Genomic DNA, 12,828 nt, shown 5'->3' on the forward strand with positions numbered 1-12,828 from the left:
TAAGAAACTTCTTAAATGGTCCACTAAAATAAGAAGATTGTAGAAGTAGTTTTTACTACTACTTTTAACTTGCATAAGCTCAGAAAGCTACTTCTGTATATGTCTTTAATCTCCACATGAGATAAAATACAAGTGTTAATTTTTCACTAAGCTACTTTTGGCTTTTCTCTAGTACTCTATATATTTGACTTCTGAGTGTAACAAGGAAAGAATGTTATTTTTAAGAAGCAAAGAAATTTTTTTTAAGATGTTATGAAATTTAAACACTCATTTTCTCGAGGGAATATCAGAAAAGTGAAAGGATTTACAAATACATCGTACTATCTATTTTCAATTATAAGAGAGTCTTATGACACTTAGAAATAAGAAAAAAATAAAATACAACATGTTAATCAAGTTGTGAGTCTATATATATAATACTATTAGTTGATGACAAAAACTTTTATTTATAAATGTGTTTCATAAGACCATTAATAGTTTTTTACTGATATATTGTGTGCATGTCAAAGCTTTGTCAAGCGTTGGAAGCTCCTTATAAAAATTGTCTTTTTGCACTAAAATTCACATGTATAAAGTAACTTACGTTATGAACACCCCTTTCTTGCACTCACAACACTAAATCTAACATATATTCTTAGAAAATGTTTGGTTTGTTGTGTCAAAATGTTAATTAGAATTCGTGAATCAACTTTTGTGCACTTTAATTGACATCTTAGTTAAACTCACCTCAAAATCATCAATTATAAGTCATATTGTGTAAAAATCATAAAAAAAAAATACAAACACATGACTCACTAAACCAAATTCATACAAAAGCTAAAAACATTTGTAAGAAACAAATAAACCAAATCTAACTTATGAAACCTAGATTAAGTGTATTATAACTTTTAATTTTAAAATAATAAAAGAAATGGGTGACCTCACCTATTTCGATCTCGAATGAAAACAAATTTATCACGTTAATATAAAAAACTAAATTGAGTTTTTATTTATTAAAAGATAAATGAAATTGATGATAAAATACCATTTTTTATACTTCAGGGTAAAATGGTAACCTGATTAAGTTAAAAATGTTTCAATTCACTAAATAACAAAAAGAAAACAAATAATGTTTTGTACCCAAATTGCTTGCGTAATAGGATTTTAAGCAAATTGTAGGATTGGGATTTTAACTTGTTTACAAGTCATTCAACAATTAGATAAACTTTTTTTAGTAAAAGAAACTCAAAGTGAATTTTAATTTTTTGTCTAAATACAAAATATTTTAGAATCAAGTTCAGATAACCATAAAATAATGAATCATATTATTGTGGCGAAACAAAACAAAAGTTAAAAACACACCCGAATTAGATAGATCAAAGATTGTTTGTACAAAATTTACTCATATGAAAAGTATATATGAAAAATATAGTTGATTAAGAGAAATTTAAGAGCTAAGTGAAATTGTATATTTTTCTTGTTGATCATCATTTTATCCAACATTAATCATCTCGCTAATTATCATTTTAGAAGATGTTGACATATATTTCTTTTTTTTCACTAGTAAAACGAAAGTGTATATAATATCAATTGTGAATAGCTAGATACATAAGATCCAATGCAATCTCATGAAAAATAGTTAAGAATATTGAAATGGATTTGGTTTTATCTAACAATAAGTATATGTTATGAAATATGCATATTTGTAAAATCAAGCTACAATAAAATAAAGACATTAGATACGCAAACAACAATAGTCTTTATTATAAGCAATCACATCTCATATGCTTGATCGTATTGTCGCATTTATTTTACAATGTTTCAGGTTTATTTGAAAGGAGACCAAGTCCAACATAATTAAGATTCAATTTGCTTCATTAATTGTTCAGCCCTGTTGCACTCTTCACAGAATCAGCAGCTCCTTGTGCTTTTTGCTGCATTTGTTGTCCAGCCTATACACAAAAAAATAGACTCACTTTTAATATAAAATGTGTTTATATTATTGAACCAATAAGAAATCGAAGTAAATATAACTTTCAGTTTACCTACTGTAAGATATGATAAACATATCGTGCATATTAATTTGTAATTGAAAAATCATGTAAAAATCTTTACGTTGTAAGAATTATTAATGAATATGTAAATATATATTGATCATGAATATTATCACATGATTCTTAATCTATTTGATTTAGACAAATTTTTTGAGAAATAAAACATATAAGAACCTGTTGCATGGAGTCTTGAGCAGATTGTGCAACATTGCTAGCCTTGTCCATCATGTTGCTAGCCTTTTCCTACCATACCACACAAACACTTGTTTATGAATTCTCAATATTGAGCATGCATGCAGATGCAGAGACTAAAAACATAAAATTAAAGGCAGACCTGAGCTTGGCCCTTGGCTTGTCCAGCATTGTAGCTCATGTTTTGGGAGTCCATCTTGTGTTTTAAAATGTTAATGAAAAATCAAGTGATATTACTTTTAATTTTTGTTATGCATATTTTCTCACTCTTTGTTGTAACTTATATAGTTTCTCAATCCATTGCATTTTTTGACAAGTGTTTGTTCTTCTCACGTTTTCTAACACAAATTATGATTCATAATTTTCTCCTTCACTTGTGTTTCGAAGGGCACATGTCAAGCTAATGTTGGAAAGTTGATTTTGCACGTTTGATCTACATATATATGCATGTGGAGGAGAGTCATTCATTTATCATTCAATCTCTCATACATTTTCTTGGACGAGTTATAATCTTATGTGCTAATAATACGAAAATCTTAATTTGATTTTATAATCTTTGATATTTTAATATATGTTCATTAGTCAATCTATCCAAGGTATTTATAATATATTGGTATATTATTGGAAAGCTTAGCTATAATAATAAAATACAAGTTTAGTATAAAATTTCTGATATGTCGGTACTAGAAAGTGTAGTAGGACTTGACAATTGTTGATGTGACAAAAAGTAATAAAATTTTAGAAATTAATAGTCCCACTCTGATTTCAAAGTTTTGTTTAAAATAAATTGGTAAAACGACTTTCTTTTTTCTCCATTTTAGAATTTGCGTTTTCCCTTTTCGTTATACTCTGTTATATAATTTCTTCTCTACCTAACACTATTGATCATGGTAGGTATGTTAGGATTCTCGACGTGGTGGGTCGTGGTACAGTGGGTCGTGGTTGTATTCTTCCAAGGTTGGTCATTGTGTGGATGAGGAGTTTTGTTCCTTTGTCTCAACGATGAAAAGGTAGTTGGGTGGTGGATGTTGAAGTGTTTCCATTGTCAGAGTCGTTTTCGTCAACATAATCCTTAAAACCCTAATATTGGCTCAAAGAAAGGTGTCATTTTTATGTTCAGGAGTGGTTTGTTTTTGTTTAGTTGCATTTTGTGTTGTGTTTGGAAAAGTACCTCCATTGTGGGTGGATTTGCATGGCCAATTTGTTTGTGTTGTTTGCGCGTAATTGTTTTCACTACAAGAAAATCATTAAATAGAAACTAATTTTAGAGACAAAAAATAATTAGTTGTTATAGTGACCAAATTATATACCATTTTAAAGATTAAAAAAAATTGGTTTCTAAATTAGTTTCTATTATTGTTAAATAGTTTCTAAATTGATATCTAATTAGCTACCAAGGTTTTAACTTCCAATTATTTAAATTATAAATTTGGTAACAAAAATCTTAGTAGCTAATTAGATACCAATTTAGAAACCATTTAACAATAATAGAAACTAATTTAGAAACCAAAAATATTTTTAGTCTCCAAAATAGTCTCTAATTTGGTCACTATAGCAACTAATTATTTTTTGTGTCTAAAATTGGTTTTTATCTATGATTTTCTTGTAGTGTTTGATTAGATGGGGTTACATATAATTAAGGTAGATGCAAGTAGTTGTAGTTCGATTAGACAAAATTGAGTATTTGCAAATGAAATTTAGGTTCTATGTTGCCTTTTTTTGGTATTAAATTTCTTTATTATTTATTTGTTTATGGATGTAGTTTAAAACTAGTAGGATTACCATGGTTGTATTAGGGTTTTTTCACTGTAAATTTAACATTTATCTTTTTGTGACTGAGGGTTGATACTTGATCCACTATATTGTTATATGAGTTTTATTTAAATTTAGAATTCAGGGTTTAGGATTTACGGTATAGGGTGTCTTTAACATGAGTTTTATTTTTTATTATGTTTCCTTCTTCTCAATATCCAGAGGACATAGTTCTAGTATTGTCTTAACAATTGGATTCTGCTCCACAATCTTCTCAATTGGCTTCCCCCATCTATTTTTCCTTAATTGACAACTCCAACCACATATCGTCAAAACTACATGAGGTTGGGAGAGTGAAGACTTTCCACATTGGATCTAGCTTAATTGATGTTGAAAGTTTACTCTAAATTAGAAAAATGTCATTGCTAATTTACTAACTAGGATTTTTGGACAACTAATATAATAAATGTAACATAAAACCTCTCTTTTTCATTATTGTAGGTAACATTTTACTTGTGCTTTTACCTTTTTTTTCTATTTTAAAATATAAATTTTAACATTAGTTTTAAATCATTACTAAGTTTATTATTATTTAAATTTTTTTTTTAAATATAGAAACTTGATCCTCATAACGTAGAGGCCAATATTTAGTTTGATAAGAGAAAGAATTGAGATTGATTTAGATTCTTTATCATTTATGTGAGGTCTATTTGAACAAGTTTCTCTATAAGGACTTTTAGGAGAAGAAATGATAAGAAAAATAAAATAAAAATTAACTTATGAACAATGTAATTTGCAAAAGATATCACATGTAACTTCTTTGAAATTTTAAATTGTATATAAACTAATTTTAACTTATGACGAATTACATTTTTTTCATATGGAAATGCTAATATTTTTTTTTTCAAATAATACTTTAATCAAGTTTTGGTACGGACCATCAATCTAATGAAGAAGATATAAAATGTAAAATGTTTAAAAAAAAAGGTGAAAAGAATATGTTAGCTCTAGAGTGAGAAGGGAAGGGAGGGGGTTTCATTAGAGCTTAAAACTTTTTATAAAAAAATTCAAAAGACACTATGGGTTGATATTTGATGTGATCCTCTAATAGTTCAAAAATTAAAATTTAAAATATTTTACGCAAAACTTATAATATATAAGAATAAAATGGTCATCAAAGCAAAGCATGTAATGGACAAAAGCAATGAAAATTTGTTATTTTTATGTTGATTCACTTGAGTTATGCATATTTCTTCTTTAAGAAACATCTAAAATGTTCCACTATAACAAGAAGATTACAAGAGTTGTTTTAATACTACTTCTGACTTACATGAGTACAAAAAACTACTTATGGATATCACTCTAATCTCCACATGAGATAAAACATACAAGTATAATTTTTAACTAAACTACTTTTGACTTTTTTTAGTATTCTATAAATAATAAAGGTCACTTTTTATTGTAATAAGGAAAGAATGTTATTTTAAGGGACATTATGAAATCTAAACACTCATTTCCTTAAGGGAATTTAAAAAAGGTGAAAGGATTTACAAATACATCCTACTATCTATTTACATTTATAAGACAATTTTATAATTATAGTGTTGCAGTTTTTTGTTTTTCGCTTATGGCATTCTAGGTAAGAGGCTTTGAGCTTTACGTATAAGGGTTGAAACACCCATGAAGTGTTTCATTTTATTTTATTTATTTTTTGCTGAGAAAAAAAAATGTAACACTTAGAAATAAAAGAAATCAAATACAACATTCTAATGATGTTATGTGAGTATACGTAAGATTACTAGTTGTTTTGTATGATAAAAACTTTTATTTATATACATCTTTTATAAAATCATTGATAGTTTTTTTTTTTTGATATTTTGTTCATGTGTTAGAGCTTTATCACGGGTTGAAAGCATTTTATAACTTTCTCTTTTGCACTCGACTTGCGATGTATAAAGTACCTTATGTTATGAACATTCATTTCTCGAAGTGACAACAAGAAATTTGACATACTTTCTCATTAAAACTTTGGTTTGTTGTTTCACAATGTTTATTAAAATTTATGAGTCAACTTTTGTGCACTTTAGTTGACATCTTAGTTAAGCTGACACTTTAAAATTATCAATCATATGACATTTTGTGTAAAAACCATAAAAAAGTACACATGAGTGATTAAACCAAATCCATACAAAAATAATCAAGATTATAAGAAACAAATAAACCAAATCTAACTTTTGAAACCCAAATTATGTTTATTGTCATTTTTAATTTTAAAATAAAAAAACAAATGGGTGACCTCACCTATTTTTGTCTCAATTGAAAAAAAAAACATTATCACATTAAAGCTCTAAAATATAAGAAACTAAATTGAGTTTTTTTTTTATTAAAAGATAAATAAAAGTGAAGAACATAAATAAAATACCATTTTTTTATATTACAGGGTATTAAGTTAAAAACGTTTAATTCACCCAAGAACAAAATGAAAACAAATGCTTTGTACCCAAATTGTTTTTGTTTTATATATAAAAGTTTTCATGTTAGGCATCACTATGCAACTTGACATCTCAGTTAGGCTGACACCTCAAGTAACAACAATCATTTTAATTCAAATCATTGTTTGCGTAATAGGATTTTAAACAAATTGTAGGATTGAGGTTTTAAGTTGTTTATAAGTCATTCAACTGATGGATAAACTTTTTAATTATTAAAATGAATTTTAATTCTTTGTCTAAATACCAAATATTTTATAATCAAATTCAGATAACCATAAAAAAATTAATCATACTTTTGTGGAAAATAAAACAAAAGTTAAAAACACACAAGCACTAGAGAGATCAAACTACAAAATTTACTCGTGTGAAAAATTTAGTTGATTAAAATAAATTGAAGTACTAAATGTCTATTTTTCTCATTGGTCGTCATTTTATCTTATGTGAATCATCTCGTTGGTTATCATTTTAGCATACCTAAATCGTAGACGTAGATATTTTCTTTTACTAATAAACAAGAACTTGTATATATTATCAATTATGAATAGTTAGATATATAGGCTCCAATGTTATCTCATGAAAATTAGTTAAATATTATTGACATGAATTTGGTTTTCTCTAACAATAAATATATGTTATGCAATATGCAGATTTCTAAAATCAAGCTACAATAAAATAAAGGCATGACATAAGCAAACAACAATAGTCTTCCTTATATGCAATCATGTTCCATAAGCTTGATCGTATTTCCACCTTTACTCCAACATGTTTTGGATCGCAATTTTTATAGTAACTTTTTGTTATTAATATTGTGTTTCTAAAATATTTTACAACCATTCAAATTTGAAACTTGAATCGTGATCATTAATGAAATTGGTTTCTCTAATCAAATTATTACATTTGAAATAAAATGGAATCATGCTTTGAAAAATGAAAATAAGATTAATACATTTGAAATAACAAACAATGATGTTTCATATTTATTTGAAGGGAAACCAAGTCCAACATAACTAAGATTCAGTTTGCTTCATTAGTTGTTCATCCCTGTTGCACTCTTCACAGAATCAGCAACACCTTGTGCTTTTTCTTTCATTTGTTGCCCAGCCTATACACAAAAAATGGACTCATTTTAATATATGTGTTTATATTATTGAACCAATTAGAAACCGTAGTAAATATGGCTTTCAATTTACCTACTATAATATTTAATAAACATATTGTGCATATTAATTTGTAATTGAACAATCTTATATTAATTTGTAATTGAACAATCTTGTAAAACTCTTTACTTTGTAAGAGTTATTAATGTATATTGTAAATATGGATTGAACATGAATGTTATCACATGGTTATTAACCTATTTGATTTGGACAAAAAGATTGAGAAATAAAACATATAAGAACCTGTTGCATGGAGTCTTGAGCGGATTGAGCAACATTGTTGGCCTTGTCCATCATGTTGCTTGCCTTTTCCTGAAATTCAACACAAACACTTATCTATGAGTTCTCAATATTGAGCATGCATGCAGATGCAGAGACTTAAAAAAGTTTAAGGCAGACCTGAGTTTGGCCCTTGGCTTGTCCAGCATTGTAGCTTAAGTTTTGGGAGTCCATTTCTGTTTTAAAATGTTAATGAAAAATCAAGTGATGTTACTTTTAATTTTTCTTATGCATATTTCCCCACTCTGTGATGTGATTTATATAGTTTCGCAATGCATTACATCTTTCGACAAGTGTTTGTTCTTCTCATGTTTTCTTACACAAATTCTTATTCATTCTCTTCTCCAACACTTGCGTTTCCAAGGGCACATGTCAAGCTAATTTTGGAAAATGGCTTTTACACTTTTGATCATCATATATATGCATGTGGAGGAGAGTCATTCATCTATCATTACAATCTCCCATACCTTAGCTTGGATGAGTTCTAATCTTATGTGCTAATAATATGAAAATTTTAATTTAATTTTATGATCTTTGATATTTTTATATATGTTCATTAGTCAGCCTATCCAAGATACATATAATATATTGGTATACTAGTTGTAATAGTAAAATACAAGTTTAGTATAAAATTTTGATATGTTGATAATATAAAGTGTAGTACGCTAGTTAACAATCATTAATGTGACCAAAATTAATAATATTTTAGAAATTAATGGTCCCACACGCCAATTTCAAGTTTTGTTCAAATTAAATTTGAAAAGTGACTTTCTCAATTCTCTATTTTAAAATTTGCGTTTGGAAAAAGATTGTTTGACACTCCCAACTATCTCTTCACCTCCGAGAGAGGAACATAACTTCTCCCGCCACCACAAACAATACCATTATCAGCCTCGAAAGAAAATGATCGTGGCCCACCAAACTGCCACCCAATACACAATGCCACCACCACAACGACTAATCCCAAAACAACCAACATAATCAATCTTGCAAGCCAAAAAAAAATTATAGAGTAGAGCAAACACCAAAGAGGGAAAATGCAAATAGTGTTGGATACTTTGACACTCCAAACAGTAAATATACTAACTTAACAAATCAATAAATTAATATTTTAAATATATTATTTTTTTAAAAAAATTAAAATATTTATTATATTATTATAAGGGTTGTCAAATGAATGTTTTTTACTATTTAGGGTGTCAAACAATTTTTTTTCAAACACAAATTCTAAAATAGAGAATTGAGAAGGTTGTTTTTCCAATTTATTTTAAACAAAACTTGAAATTGGTGTGGACCCACTAATTTCTAAAATATTATTATTTTTGTCACATTAGCGATTTTTAACTAACGTACTACACTTCTTAGTGTCAACATATCAGAATTCTTATAGTAAACTTGTATTTTACTATTATAGCTAAGCTTTCTCAGTTGTATAACATTATATTATGCGTACCTTGAATAGGTTGACTAATGAACATATATTAAAATATCAAAGATTGTAAAATCAAATTAAATTTTTTGTATTATTAGCACATAAGATTAGAACTTGTCCAAGAGAAGGTATGGTAGATTGGAATGGTTCTCCTCCACATGCATATATATGTTGATCAAAAGTGCAAAACCCACTTTCCATAATTAGCTTGCCAAGTGCCCTGGGAAACGTAAGTGAAGGAGAAACTGTGAATAAGAATTTGTGTAGGGAAACTGTGAGAAGAACAAACACTTGTCGAAAGATGCATTGCATTGAGTAACTATATAAATTAGAACAAAGAATGGGAAAATAAGCACAAGAAAAATTAAAACAAACATCACTTGATTTTTCATTAACATTTTAAAATACAAGATGGACTCCCAAAACTTGAGCTACAATGCTGGATAAGCCAAGGGCCAAACTCAGGTTTGCCTTTAACTTGGTGTCTCTGCATGTGCATGCATCCTCAATATTGAGAACTCAAAGAAAAGTTTTTGTGTGGTGTTGCAGGAAAAGGCTAGCAACATGATGGACAAGGCTAGCAATGCTGCTCAATCTGCTCAAGACTCCATGCAACAGGTTTGTATATGTTTTATTTCTCTATTTTTTGTCTAAAACAAATAGATTAATAATCATGTGGCAACATTCATGTTTGATCTCCTAATTTACAATGTTTATTAATAACTCTTATAATTTAAATTTTTTTACATGATTGTTCAATTACAATTTAATATGCATGATATGTTTATTAAATCTTACATTTGCTAAATTGAAAGTCATATTTACTACGATTTCTTATTGGTTCAATAATATAAACACATGTATTAAAATGAGTCTATTTTTTGTGTATAGGCTGGGCAACAAATGAAAGAAAAAGCACAAGGTGTTGCTGATTCGGTAAAGAGTGCAACAGGGATGAACAACTAATGAAACAAATTAAATCTTAATTATGTTGGATTTCCCTTCAAATAAACTTGAAATATAATTGTTTATTATTTCAAATGTATTCATCTTATTTTCATTTTTCAAAAGCATAATTCCATTTTATTTCAAATGTAATCATTGTCCTTTTGATTAGAGAAACCAACTTCATTAATGATCATGGTTCAAGTTTCAAATTTGAATGGTTGTAAAATACTTCAGAAACACACTATTAATAACAAAAGGTTATTATAAAAATTGTGATCCAAAACATGTTGGAGTAAAGGTGGCAATATGATCAAGTTTATGGGGGCGTGATTGTGTATAAGGAAGACTATTGTTGTTTGCTTATCTCGTGCCTTTATTTTATTGTAGCTTGATTTTAGAAATCTGCATATTGTATAACATATATTTATTGTTAGAGAAAACCAAATCCATTTCAATAATATTAACTAATTTTCATGAGATAACATTGGAGCCTATATATCTAGCTATTCATAATTGATAATATATACAAGTTTGTGTTTATTAGTAAAAGAAGATATCTATGTCTACGATTTAGGAATGCTAAAATGATAACCAACAAGGTGATTCACATCGAATAATATGATGACCGACGAGAAAAAAAAATAGTTTCATTTATTACTTAAATTTCTCTTAATTAACTAAATTTTTCGTATTAGTAAATTTTGTATAAACAATCTTCTATCTATATAGTGCGTGTGTGTTTTTAACTTTTGCTTAGTTTTTCTACAAGAATATGATTCATTTTTTTATAGTTATCTGAATTTGATTCTAAAATATTTGGTATTTAAACAAAGAATTAAAATTCACTTTGAGCTCCTTTTACTAAAAAAACAAGTTTATTTATCAATTGAATGACTTGTAAACAAGTTAAAACCTCAATCCTACAATTTGCTTATAATTCTATTACACAAACAATTCAGGTACAAAGCATTTGTTTTGTTTTTTTTGGTGAATTGAAACATTTTTAACTCAATCAAATTAAAATTTTACCCTGAAATATAAAAAATGGTATTTTATTTATTTACTTCAGTTCCCTTTATCTTTTAATAAAAAAAACTCAATTTAGTTTCCTATAGTTTAGAAATTTAATGTAATAAATTTGTTTTCAATTGAGATCGAAATAGATGAGGTCATCCATTTGTTTTATTATTTCAAATTTAAAAATTATAATAAATTTAATTTGGGTTTTAGAAGTTAGATCTGATTTATTTAATTCTTCAAAATGTTGTTTATTTTGTATGGATTTGGTTTAGTCACTTATATGTTTGTACTTTTTTTATGGTTTTTACACAAGATGACATATGATTGATGATTTTGAGGTGCCAGCTTAACTAAGATATTAATTTATTAAAGGATTCACGAATTTCAATGTACATTTTGACACAACAAACCAAACTTTTTTTAAGAATGTATGTTAAATTTGGTGTTGTTAGTAGCAAGTTGAGTGCAAAAGAGAAAGTAGTTATAAAATAATTTCAATCCTGATAAGAAGATATTTATGTCTAAATGATAACGAACTAAATGATTTACGTAGGATAAAATAGTTACTGTCAAGAAAAATATGTAGTGTCATTTAGTACCTAAATTTCAGTTAATCAACTAAACTTTTATATGAGTAAATTTTGTATATACAACTTTTGATGATGGTGTGTGTGCTTTTTTTTAACTTTTGTTTTATTTCTTCACAAGAATATGATTATTTTTTATGGTTATCTGAATTTGATTATGAAATATTTGGTATTTAGAAAAAAAAAATCACTTTGAATTCTTTTTATTAAATGAACAAGTTTACCCATAAGTTGAATAACTTGTAAACAAGTTAAAACTTCAATCCTACAATTTTCTTAAAATCCTATTACAAAAACAATCTGGGTACAAAGCATTTGTTTTCTTTTTGTTCTTGGGTGAATTGAAACATTTTTAACTTAATATATATAAAATGTTTTGTATTTATGTTCTTCAGTATCATTCATCTTTTAATAAAAAAACTCAAATTAATTTCTTATATTTTAGAACTTTAATGTGATAAAAAAAATTTCCAATTGAGACCGAAATAGGTGAGATCACCCATTTGTTTTATTATTTTAAAATTAAAAATTATAATAAACTTAATTTGGGTTTCAAAAGTTAGATTTGGTTTTTATTTCTTAAAAATATTGTTTGTTTTTGTATGGATTTGGTTTATTGATTCATGTGTTTGTACTTTTTATACAATGACACTAGGAAAAAAAATTCTTTTATTCCATAAATATTTTACATAATTTCTTCTTTGTCTCACAGTGATGAATGGACAATGTATTACCTTCTTCTAAAAGCATTTCATTAAAGAACTTTAACAATTTAGTGAAACTTTTAATAGTCTACTAATTTGTTTGCCTTAATATTAACTAATTTTAATATTAAACGCATAAATTTATACAATCCATATACAACATGTTACTTGAAAACATTCTTGTCCAACCTCATTAATCATTTCTTCGATCGATTTTCAATAACCAAATTAA

General features: G+C 27.0%; 2 protein-coding genes and 1 pseudogene across 2 annotated transcripts; 1 reads left to right on the forward strand and 2 right to left on the reverse strand.

Moving 5' to 3' along the window:
* Window positions 1–1,719: 1,719 nt before the first annotated feature.
* Window positions 1,720–2,467, reverse strand: LOC137836393 (stress-induced protein KIN2-like). Its single transcript, XM_068645119.1, has 3 exons — window positions 2,368–2,467; window positions 2,208–2,276; window positions 1,720–1,931 (listed from the first exon to the last, which is right to left on the reverse strand). Exons 1-3 carry the CDS (start codon window positions 2,419–2,421, stop codon window positions 1,857–1,859), a joined length of 198 nt encoding a protein of 65 aa, XP_068501220.1. The 5' UTR covers window positions 2,422–2,467; the 3' UTR covers window positions 1,720–1,856.
* Window positions 2,468–7,451: 4,984 nt separating this feature from the next.
* LOC137836394 (late embryogenesis abundant protein 2-like) lies at window positions 7,452–8,131 on the reverse strand. Its single transcript, XM_068645121.1, has 3 exons — window positions 8,026–8,131; window positions 7,870–7,938; window positions 7,452–7,571 (listed from the first exon to the last, which is right to left on the reverse strand). The coding sequence occupies exons 1-3, from the start codon at window positions 8,077–8,079 to the stop codon at window positions 7,497–7,499; spliced, it is 198 nt and encodes a 65-aa protein (XP_068501222.1). The 5' UTR covers window positions 8,080–8,131; the 3' UTR covers window positions 7,452–7,496.
* A 1,570-nt stretch (window positions 8,132–9,701) lies between these two features.
* On the forward strand, window positions 9,702–10,501 carry LOC137836395 (stress-induced protein KIN2-like; annotated as a pseudogene).
* The last annotated feature ends 2,327 nt before the right edge of the window (window positions 10,502–12,828 follow it).

Source organism: Phaseolus vulgaris, chromosome 4 (assembly GCF_000499845.2).
Source record: "Phaseolus vulgaris cultivar G19833 chromosome 4, P. vulgaris v2.0, whole genome shotgun sequence".
Taxonomy (NCBI): domain Eukaryota; kingdom Viridiplantae; phylum Streptophyta; class Magnoliopsida; order Fabales; family Fabaceae; genus Phaseolus; species Phaseolus vulgaris.

Bases quoted from the DNA above. Each gene is read 5' to 3' on its own strand.
- LOC137836393 (XM_068645119.1), bottom strand. From the start codon at position 2,421: ATGGACTCCCAAAACATGAGCTACAATGCTGGACAAGCCAAGGGCCAA. The intron at 2,277-2,367 runs GTCTGCCTTTAA...GTGGTATGGTAG, and splicing joins AAGCCAAGGGCCAAGCTCAG to GAAAAGGCTAGCAACATGAT. The intron at 1,932-2,207 runs GTTCTTATATGT...TTTTGTGTATAG, and splicing joins CTCAAGACTCCATGCAACAG to GCTGGACAACAAATGCAGCA.
- LOC137836394 (XM_068645121.1), bottom strand. From the start codon at position 8,079: ATGGACTCCCAAAACTTAAGCTACAATGCTGGACAAGCCAAGGGCCAA. The intron at 7,939-8,025 runs GTCTGCCTTAAA...GTTGAATTTCAG, and splicing joins AAGCCAAGGGCCAAACTCAG to GAAAAGGCAAGCAACATGAT. The intron at 7,572-7,869 runs GTTCTTATATGT...TTTTGTGTATAG, and splicing joins CTCAAGACTCCATGCAACAG to GCTGGGCAACAAATGAAAGA.